Consider the following 11,501-nt stretch of genomic DNA (forward strand, 5'->3'; position numbering starts at 1 on the left):
TCACGTTCTAATACGTTATCGTTTCTATGGTAACGGCAACAGATACTCTTCTGTAATTTATCATCATGCATGGAAGGAGTCTCCAGTACCGGTGCGTCGTAACGGTCAGACGTAAACCCGTAATTTAATTACGTTGTTTTGTTTTAGAAAAGGAAAAAAAAAAAAAAGTTAGCGAGGGAACACGAACAGAAACAGGAACATTCATAGCTGCTACAACACCAGTGAAAAGAGGAAGTAACTTGTTTTGTGGACGTTCCACGACATTAAACATAATTATAAACGGAATTCAGAAAAATAAGACGTGCTGTTCTTTAATTAATAATAAAAATAATTAAATACTGTTCGCCAAATAGCTGTGGTATAAGAAGAATAAAATGCTTTGAGGTGGTGACAGCAAACCCACTTCATCACATCCCCAGAGCGCTGATTAGTTTTCTCTGACATCATGCCCCAAGTATTTTATTCCTTACTTAAACTCATGAACCACCTTTTTTTTTCGTTCTAAAAGTGTACATTTTAGTATTTTTAACACGGCCATCTAATAGTTTAGAGTTGCATTTTTGGAGCAAAATGATTGTGTTTATAGTCTTTTTTTCGCCACGTTTTGTGTTGAGCAAAGCAACAGTTCGCTTTGGCTGGATATATGTGGGAGCTTTGTGCAACACACACAAACTCAATGTGTGTGTGTTTTCGAATAAAGGAAAAGAAACACATGAAGAGACAGCTCTGAATCTACTGGGGATGAGAGACAAAGAGACAGAAACACACATGCACCGGAGAGATAACTTACTGAGAGCTGCTGCAGGAGCACATCGATGCCATCTATCTCGCCCAAAAGCTCTCTGGTGCCTGAGAAAGAGAGAAAGAATTCTTTTAGCAAATTTTAAGATTCCTCTGCTACATCCTTCACCTTCTGCTGTTATTTGTTTCTAGTAAAAAAGACCATGCCTCCTTCCCCGAGACAGACAAGCACAGAGACCACGCCTCCTTCAGTAAGACTAATGCTGCTTTCCCAATCTGCCTACTGTCCATCCTAAACAGTACCCGAGATTAGAATTACCACATCCCAAATTGTACCATATTGAGGTACCCTCGAAATGTACCCGGATGGTCTACTATTTTCGGTAGAATTTCTAATTGTGGATCTGTGCACACTTTTTCAGCTAATATTACCCACAACTCACTGCGCAGTGGCAGGAGGAGCAGTTTCGTGACGGTTTCCTTCGACAAATCCAACCTGAAAACATGGCGGACGAGCGCAACATCCATGACGCAGATTTCAAAGAGGTGTAACCGATGTACCCCGCCCCCCATATTTCAAAGCAAACTGTAACTTAAATTATACCGTACAAATGGTATAAGGAATAACAAATGAAGAAAAGCTGGAATGAATCGAGGAGCATGTGTAACTAGCCAAACAACGTTCTTTTCCTTTACCTGTCCTTGGGTACGCTTTCACTACACACTCAAAAGTGTGTACTTTTAATATTTATATTGCATTTTGAATTTTTAAATGGTTTGAAAGATTAAGATTAGAGGGGAAAAAAAGGGATAGAACAGGTGAGAGAAAAAGAACCTGACACCCCTGGAGAGAGAAGAGGCACAGCAAGAAAGGTGAGGAAAAGCTACACATAGCTGCACAGTGTAATAACTTTAACAGCAGCACCAATATAACCACAGATTAGAGCACGCGCACACACACACACACACACACTCCAAAATCATCAAACCCGAGCATGAGATAGCAAACACTGTATCTGTGATATTGCGAGTCGCTCGCTTCACTACAGTCACACAGGAGCAAGTGATGAAATGCAACCGCAAACCACTGATTAGCAACCGATATTCAAAATGATTTTTATTTAACAAATGTGTTACATTTTGTACATTGTTTTGTGCATTTGTGTACACTATCGACTCTCTCCGTAAGTGGTCTCTATGAACTCCTGTGTAAAAACTGTTACCCTGACAACATGTAAGGCCTAAAATGGCGGCAAGATTTTCTGAAGTAAAATCCTGAGGTAAATGCTAACGCTAAGACTAAAATGCTGTGGTGATTTTGAAAACATTCACCTCAGTTCATTTGATTTTTCTTATATATAAAGAAACTACTATCATTACTTTCATAGAGTCATTTCTGCAGTTTAATTTAACAAGCTAACGATTTCTGAGGTTAGTGTATGCAATCTTCTGATGGTTTTAGTTAGCTACATCGCTACGAAGCTGCGATGCATTTTACTCAGTCAGCTAACTTTATCAGGTAGAATCCTGCGTTTCCAATGGTTAAATTTAGTTAGCCAACAACTCGTTCTTGGCATTAGGTAACTAGGCTAAGCTAATCCTCTTAAGACAATGTAAACGATTTGTTTATAGCATCAGTTAACTAGCTAGCTAGCTGCTTCAATCTGGTTGTTTCTGCCTAATAAGGATAATTCAAAGGAAACAAATAAAATTGTAATAATAATAATCGCAAACAATACTCTACACAATTATTGTAGCGTGAAAAAATATTGGCGCCCATCAGTACCACACACGTGGTCGAGATTAAAGCTTTTCAGACTCACCGTCGTTGTTCTGGAGGAGGATGGCCAGGATCTCGCTGCAGTACAGTTTGTTAGCGTCAAATGGCATCTTCGCCTGCGTGATTAAGAAAAGCGCAATCTTCACTTCTAACTACGTTTTCATTATTTTTTGCTTTATCTGCATTTTCACCCCTGTTCAGTGAGCACCTGTAATTAAATATTTGATCTTTTAACAATAACAGAAACTCGACTTCATCACACCACCACATCTCTGATTATTCTCCTAAAACAGCATAATATGGAGGGTTTCATTATCATTATATTAATTATTACTGACCCTTATCGACAATCTACAATGATACAACATGCATCAGAACCGACACCGAGAACCTGAGTATAATGTTTCAGACAGCATTGTATTAAACACTTATCCCGATCACTTACCTTAATCCTCTTGAGGAGCCACTGCATGAGTCCCTGCTGAGCGGCTTCGGTGCACAGACCCGGTCTGAACTCAGCCATGTTCTCCACCACGGCTGCAACAGCACATACGCAGGTTATTAAGAAGAACCAGAAATCAAACCTGAACAGAGGCACTCCTGAGGTCTAGCCCCTCCTCTCATCATACACGGCTAGTAATGCTAATAAAGATTTAGCAAACATATGCTAATAGAGGCCTTTGCTCACGAGGAATGGGATAGGATTCCTTAGGAACACCGCCACAAGCTAGGCATCTCATTTGCAGCAGGTCATTACAGCAAAAGTGTGCTCTACTAAGTACTAAAGACACTTGCCATGAAGGTGGTGAATAATTTTGAGACTGGAGAAATCATTATAAGTTGCATTTACAGCTGAATTTGGGGAAAACACTAGAAGCATTCGTTGTGTTGAACTATTTCAATCTCGTTTGTTTGATTTGTTCATTTCAAACAGCTGAAAGTCTGTAAATTGGGTTAATAATTTGTTTACATTTTGAGAAAAAGAACCAACGAAGTTAGTCAGAAAACATTGCAGAATGGCACAAACAACAACAGTGGGCGTGGTCAGAATTCCCTCGAGAGCAGGCAGGAGTGGGAAGTGCTCAAGTGTGAATGTTATGTTACAACCTCATGTGATAAAGCGCGGTTCAATAAATAACTAATCTTTTGTTGTTTGTGAGCGGTAATAGACATCATGTTGACTAATATATGCAGATTGATAGGTGCTACTAATTTGTTAAAGAGAATCGAATTAGCAGAATATTTTTTAGCTAGCTTGCAATAGCTGCTAACCGTTTGTCAGTCTGTACAAGATTCCGCAGAGTTGGGTTTTTTGGGGGGATTGTTGAGGCAAAAAAAAAAAACGCTTGGCTTTTAAAAAATGTTTAATTTTTTTTTTTTTTTTAAACACATTGTGATGGAACTTAAGGAGTTTTTTGTTTTGCGGAAAACTACTTGAATTTGGTGAAATTGTCGAAAGGCGTGGCCTTTCACCGTGAGGTTCACGGCTGTACTTGTGTTCGACACACGTGGATCGAAGCGGCACATTTGGGCATCGTGTCATGACGTTGCATGACGCGTCTCAGCCCAAACCTGCGGTAATTTTTTAAAATTGCGGCGTTTACTTGATTTTGCGCCAATTTCTGCAATCACAAAAATCCTAGAGGGACTGATTTGTGAAAAATTTGACTTAAAGTCGTAACTCGTATCGTCCGACCTCTGACTAGGGGGCGGGGGGAAAAAAAATGAAGAAAACACCCCCTAAACATGAAATTCCTACTCGGGAACTCTGGACACTATCCTTAACTTCGGAGTTCAGCAAGTGACGTCAAATCGACACGGCTGACATATTCACTTGTTAAATCGATAATACTGACTCTAGAGTTCACCATTTTTTGACGAGGAAACTATACATCACTCACAGTTAGCAAGCTATTCAGTTAGCTTTTGCAAAAAACGAATGTTTGTTTTTTTTTTTTTGTCTGCACTTTGCAGCTCGCTTGAGCTCAAGACTTCCCACTTCCGAGGCAAGTCGAATTCCTTTTTCCACATAATCACGGCCTCGTCCGTTTAGACGGATTTTATTTCCTTCACACCTCGAAGTGCCGAAATGTGCAGAAACGGTTTCTCTTCTTGTCAGAACGCGGTCAGACCATCAAATTGATTTCCCAGAAATTCACATCCTGTTGCGTTTTATTTCTTATAAAACAGTATAGTAATAGTATCGACCGGCTCATCTAGGAGTCAGGTGTGTGAAATAAAGAAAGAACGTAGAAGTTCAGGATCATAGCTCCATCGACTGTGAACTAACACACTTCCTGTGAGAATTTACAGCAGTGTGGAAATTCGGCTGCAGAATAATTTGTCCTGTAAAACAGCGGCCGATTTCTAAGACACACATGAAATACACACTGCTGTGAAACACAAGAGCAGTTCTTGAGGCATTAGTGTGAATGTGTGTGTGTGTGTATAGACCGCACAGTGGGTGACAGATCACATTCACACAGCTGAGAGGATAAAGGTATAGGAATAGTGTGTGTCTGCGTAGCATGTTCAGGGCTTTTTCCTTTTCTCCAGCTGAACATTAAACATTAAAAGGTTGGTGTTGGTGAAAACCACTTTAATTAAATCACCACATCCACCCACACACTCTCACGCGCACACACACACTTCTCCGCAGCGCTGACCCAGTTTGTCCAAATCAGACTCACTCGACAAACAAAAATGGTTGAGTGCAGGAACGTCTGTCTCAAAACAGCTGGAGGTCTGGAGATTAGCTTCCTGTAGACGCTTTTCCAGGAGGAAAATAAAACCATGAGCAACAAGTGCTCTTTATAAAAGCCTGTCTGTAAGTGTGTGTGTGTACGTGCGCGCACACAGTAGGTGTGTGCGTCTCTAATCAACTACACAATGGAATAAAGCCACATTTAAGGCACTTTGCTGTTATATAATTTGAGTATAATATAATTCACACACTGTAATGAGATGCTGTGCAAACAGTTACATTTTAATTCTATTATATCTTACACATACGTGAAAGGCTTTTTTAATTTAGACGTGGCGTTTAAATTAATATAAAAATTATATTATTAAAAATATTAATGTGCATGTAGACATTATTTGGGGGAGAAAGTATAAGGCCACACCCCTTTTCAGTAAGACTGACAGATACAGAGGCCACACCCGTTTTCAGTGAGCGTAACAGATACAGAGGCCACACCCGTTTTCAGTGAGCGGGACAGATACAGAGGCCACACCTCCTTCGGTGAGACTGACAGATACAGAGGCCACACCTCCTTCGGTGAGACTGACAGGTACACAGGGCAGATTCGAGATCCGACGGGGAAAAGAAAAAGAGATTTAAAGTGGAAGAGAAAAGATGGATAGAACGCAGCAGCATGCTTTATGACTTAACACGGGGGGAAATCTCTGCGTGTGTCGGCTTCATCATTTCCACTAGAAAGAAGCAGAGACACCTGATAACTCAATCACACAGCGGCTCACGGGTGAGAGAGCGAGAGCAAGAAAGAGAGCGAGAGAGAGATAGAGACACGGGGCAAAAAAAGAAGTATAGCGAGATGAGGAATGTAAAAAACAGCGAGGTTTCCTGCGACACTCAGGTACCGTAATCCCCTGCGAGGGAGGAGAGGGGGATTAAAGGATGACAGATGGATGGATTGAAATAGAGAAGAAAGAACGATGGTGAAGAAAGAGACTTGCCCATGTCCTTCAGGTCCAGTCCTACGGGACGCTTCATCGCTGTTAAAAAGCAGCGCAGTTACAGAAAATCACAGTAAACGAGTCCGCTGATCTAGAACCAACTTTAACGCTTTAATAAACGTCAGTACATTAGAGAAGAGAGAACTAGAACTGACCCGGGATCAGCACTTAAATACCCGCGCCTCAGAAACATCTTAAACAAATCGCTCAGATTTCGTCTGTTTTTACGCCGAGTCATAACGCGTCGCCGGTTGCGTTGTACCTAGCGTGTTGTGAACTCCGTCCGCTTCTTCTTTCACCGTCTCGTCCAGCCGCTCCATGTTCTGCACCATCAGCGCCACCACCTGGCCCTCCAGCTTACAAACAAACAAACGTACAGATTAATGACTTCAAGAGATGAAATCAAACACCACAAATCGGTCCTTAAACTTCGACTACATGTCATGTATACGCATGTAGTGTTTTATTTATGTTGCCTTGGAGACGCAGCCGTCGATCATTATGCAATCTGACACACCCGTTCGGTCAGAAATAAGACTTTTTTTGGGGTTTTTTTAGCTTTTAATTATAATTCAATTATAGTTTTGTACGCGGTTCTTGAACATGCCACTGGTAAATTCTTATTAAATGACAACGTATCACCAAGATTTTATATATTTTTTTTAAAGACTGGAAGCTGTTTGTAGATATTAAAGCCCCAGGCAACACTCCGTTGCCGCTTTATTGTCCATTAAATAAAATACATGACAAAACGTAATTGACTCTTTGGGGGGGGGGGGTAACAACAACAACAACAACACGCTTGTGTGTTTAAAAATTAGACACGAAACTCAGCACCTACCTCAGCTCCAATTTCCTGTCAGGTCCTGTCCAAACCCCCCACCCCCCCTCCTCCTCCGCGTCAGCGCCTCCACAAATCAGAAATGCCACGGCGACACACCGTCTCTCGCTTTGATACCGGGCTGATTTTCTCCCGCCGTGCTCCGATCAGCGGTTCTGCTTTTTCTCTAAATGTCATCACACACACACACCCCAGCTCCCGTCCTAGAAACGCTGATCAATGGCTAATGGTTATTAAATTGCACTGAAATTGAAGAGTGGAGGAAATTGGTTTTCTGTTTTCGGACAGCATTCAGGCTTTTAAAGATCTTGACTCGAGTGGTTTGGCTTCGCTGTAAGTGCGTCTAATCTCACAAGCGCTCGGAAACACTGTCGAAGCGTTAAAGTAGCAATTTCAAACCGCCAAAAAAATCGTTATTAATAATAATAATCATCATCATGCAGCTTAAATAACAAAGCGCATTTCTACACCTCTCCCACAGATGGCGAGAAATACGCATTAATATGAGAACTGAACGGTTCTTAAAGTCACCGGGAAACAGCTTTTTTGCTCTTTCGTGATTCTTGACGCGTTTCCTTCTGAAACAGGAAGTCAGAGCCCGAGAGACAAGGTGCACATGGAATAACCACAACATGATTAAAACCCTGTTCGCCCCCCCCCCCACCCGACTAAATGACGCTCAGTAGAACAGAAGAAATACTAGCTGAACAAGCTCCAAAAACAGATAACAGTCTACGTTCCACTAAAGTTCAGATACAGAATGCTCTGAAAGACCATACAGGATGTTGGTTTCCTCACCAGGGCGTCGATGAGGACCTCGGCTCCTTCCTCACTCTCGTTGAGCGTATCGACGTCTGTGAGCTCCTGCAGCAGGTCCACCACCGCGATGGAGATATGTGTTCTGGGTTAAGGAGAACTGTTAGAACCTGCAAATACTTACTTTCTGATTTACTGACTAGTCAAGAAAACACTTTGTTAGTGAGGATATCAGTGTTTTCGTGACTCAGCAGGCCGAGCAGAGAATGCACGGCGTTGAGCTCCACCAGCAGGTGATACAGCTCAGGGATGGTGGTGATCACGTGCATCTCCTGGATGATGTCATTCAGGTCCAGTTCAGACTCCATGAACCTACAAGGAAGACGTTCTCGTCATAAAAGGCCATGCTGGAAAACCACAACAGGCTTGGCGTTTCGCGCTAACTCACTTCTCTGGATTGTCTGGGAATTTAATCCTGAGCTCCTGGTTCTTGTACGACCTCTTCTCGAAGGTCAGGATCATTTTCTTCACCATGCTCTCGTCCACCGGCTCACCCTGTTACAGAGACATGTACGACGCGTTACGATATCAATCAGCGCTACACTATTAAGGGTATGAAGCAGTCAGTCGGCAGCGCTAGACGATACGGCGGCAGAGTAGCACCTCAGGGTCCACCTCATCCTGGTCCATGAGCTTCTCCAAGATCCTCTCTCTGTTCTCCGGATCTTCCGGCTCGGGTTCTGGAATCGCCACCGCGGGTCTGGGAGGCTCCCTGCTCGTCGACGTCTTCTTCGCCCGAGACTCCTCTGAGCCGCTTTCCTCCCTCGGCCGCTTGCCTCCTCGCTCGGGCTGTCGGTGACCAGAACAGTATATTACATAGAAAAATAATATAAAAATATTATATTCAATAAAGATATTTCGTATAGTGATGATTTTGTGACATCTGATTAACTAAAACTTTAGGTAAATACATTTATAAAGTAAAAAATGCTTTCACAAAATGTTTAGCCTAAGCTTATGACTTGATCTGCTCCATCAACACGTCTTCATGCTGGAGGTTTATATATATTTAAAGGTGCAATATTTTTCAATTCTTCTAGCGCAAATAACATGCAAAATTATGTAGAAATTATTACTATTTTTTAAAAATAATAGTTTAAACAATTTTCTGAAAACAAGCACATTACGTAGTTGAAAAAACAAAGCAGTTGCTGTGACGATGTCACATGTGGCGTCTCGGCCCAAACCTGCGAAAAAAAACTGCCACAATTTTGACAAACCACAATCTAATCCGAATATCGCAGCATTTCTTTGATTTTACGTTAATTTCCGCAAACGCAGAAATCACAAAATCCTGGAGAGAAAATCCTGGTTTAGAGATCTGTCTTTCCACAAACCTTACCTAACGCAACTTTAAGCTAGGTTAAGTTTAATTTAAGCTAGGACAGGTTGAATTTAAACTAGGACAGAGGTCATGGAGAACCTCTTTCTATCTTCAAAAGAGAAAATAAAGAGAAGGTGAGGTGAGGGAACAACTGTTTATAGCTGCTATGTCAGAGAGAACAAGAACTTTAAATGCAAGTATAAATGGATTTCATATATATAAAATATAATTTCTGTTGTATAAGGGGAATAAACACCTTGCTCTGTGTTATAAGAAAATAATCAACTACAGGGTAAGATTAACTCTTCGTCGCCCTGTTGTTGATTATTTTCCTGTAACAGCACGACTCCAACACATACATCTTCCTTAAAACTTTACAATAAAACTTTCACTGACTGGGTGAATTTGCATATTACTATTATTATACTATTAATTCAGTCATTTTAAATTAAACCGCACAATTAGAAAGACTTAACGCTCATTAATATCCAACGGTATTAATACCTTAGCGTTATATAGTAACTTAAATATTCGAGCGAATTTAGATAATGTTTTAACAACACAAACTAAGCCCATATACTCATGCTGGACGCTGGACGCTGGATGAATCCCAAATAGATCCCAAACTGACTAACTAGTGCACTACGTACAACGTGGACGCCATTACGGAACACCTAAATTAGTGTACTTCTGTAGTAACTACACCGCCATTTTGGGATTCGGCCCTGTTGTTGTTGTTAGCTAGACTGCACATGCTAGCTAGCATAGAAAACTCGCTGGCGACTCTAGAAAGGGAAAAAAAAGAACTGTATCACAATTAAAAAGGAGTTTAGCGGATTTTTACCTGATAGTTCAGCAGCTCACCGACGTCCATGATGTTTTTTAAAGAGCTGAATTGACTCCGCAGAAAGTCTTATTTAATGTGTTAAATATTAGCAGCACGGTGAGCGCGCTGCAAAGTTTATTTCTTCTTCGGTGTCATGAGGAACGAATGAAAGGTCAGCGCTGTAGCGACACCTTCAGGCTCGGAGGGGAATCAGCGCAGCACTGCATATACAAAATTAAACAAAAATACGATTAAAAAAAACATTCTCTATATTGACTCGTGGTCGTTTAAAAGCGTGTTAATAGTTTTATATCACTTATATTATCCAAAGTTGGTGCTAATCCAGTCATATTTCAGATTTAAAAAAAAAACAAACAAACAAATAAAAACAATAAAACACTAGATATTTCTGCTGTATCCAAACAAAGAAACAAAAAAGTACAAAACAGTTTTGGTGCCCAAAGTGTGCTTCTTTAATGTTGTAATAAGTGAAGTTTAAATCTCTTAGATGTGCAAGCTGCATATCTGGGTAATATTTCGATCATGCTAAATCTTCCATTACTTGCTAGCAGCGTTAGCCTCGTAACTCCAGTAGCCTACAAAACTAAAGATCTAAAGTCACCAAACACGTGCTAATAATACGATTTGTTGAAAGCCTACAAAGGCAACAGCTGTACTTAACACACACCGCATCCACGCGTTAACGGTAACGGCCATCACACTGTGTAGTAATTCATACATACATACATATAGTACAAATGGCTAGTTGCCATGGTGATTTGGCGAGATAGAGCTTTAAATCATCGATGAGGAAAGAAAAGGAGTGTGTTAAATTTCCCTGCAGTGTAAAAAAAAAAAAAGAAGGTTGACAGAATGGTGATCATAAACGTGTTTGGTTTCACGCTTCATTTCTCTGAGGTCTTGCTGTAAAACGCACCAGTCCAGAGCCTTGCTTTTCTATCAGCTCTGCTTTGTCATGCAATGTTTGTGTACACCATCTCAAACGATCGTTACTTTAAATCCTGAGCCATCTTGCTAACCGCTACGAAGCTAGCAGGCCAGGTTAAGACGCTGTCACTTCTAGCAACAGTTCTTTGAACCATATTATCTGTCTCCACTCTCCTGAACTCTCTCAAACGTAACGATTTGTTCATGGATCTTTTAATTCCTCTTTGATATCCGTAAGCGTTAGCACCCGATAACTTTCACTAATCAGCTAAGCCGACGGACACTGGGTTGGTATCCTAAATTTGATTCTCCACGTGTCAGGACCTCACAAAGCAAAGGAAGACGAGACCGTGTATTTCTGGCGCATCTGTCACATACACGAGGACACGGTGGTCTGTAAATGAACACTCATGCCAGCCTAATGAAGGTCACTCGGTGTACTGTAGAGCTAATTGCCCGTCGCCGTGGGTTTCTCCTCCATCCTGGGTTTCCTTAGTAACAGCCGACGGCGGTCGTTACCATGGTG

General features: G+C 41.3%; 1 protein-coding gene across 2 annotated transcripts in view; it reads right to left on the reverse strand.

Moving 5' to 3' along the window:
- The window catches only part of ctnnbl1 (catenin, beta like 1), a 30,636-nt gene extending 19,416 nt beyond the window's left edge, over positions 1-11,220 (reverse strand). Inside the window, exons 1-10 of one of the 2 annotated variants that reach the window (XM_053644067.1) lie at positions 10,965-11,220; positions 10,046-10,248; positions 8,481-8,666; positions 8,266-8,372; positions 8,045-8,189; positions 7,860-7,952; positions 6,483-6,576; positions 2,967-3,058; positions 2,565-2,637; positions 791-849 (exon numbers count right to left, since the gene is read on the reverse strand). In XM_053644067.1, coding sequence (XP_053500042.1) covers positions 791-849; positions 2,565-2,637; positions 2,967-3,058; positions 6,483-6,576; positions 7,860-7,952; positions 8,045-8,189; positions 8,266-8,372; positions 8,481-8,666; positions 10,046-10,075 — 879 coding nt within the window. In that variant the 5' untranslated portion in view covers positions 10,076-10,248; positions 10,965-11,220. Of the gene's footprint in view, positions 1-790; positions 850-2,564; positions 2,638-2,966; positions 3,059-6,482; positions 6,577-7,859; positions 7,953-8,044; positions 8,190-8,265; positions 8,373-8,480; positions 8,667-10,045; positions 10,249-10,715 lie in introns of both variants that reach the window. The other variant, XM_053644066.1, reaches the window with a different exon arrangement.
- Between the last annotated feature and the right edge of the window lie 281 nt (positions 11,221-11,501).

Source organism: Ictalurus furcatus, chromosome 15, assembly GCF_023375685.1.
Source record: "Ictalurus furcatus strain D&B chromosome 15, Billie_1.0, whole genome shotgun sequence".
Taxonomy (NCBI): Eukaryota; Metazoa; Chordata; class Actinopteri; order Siluriformes; family Ictaluridae; genus Ictalurus; species Ictalurus furcatus.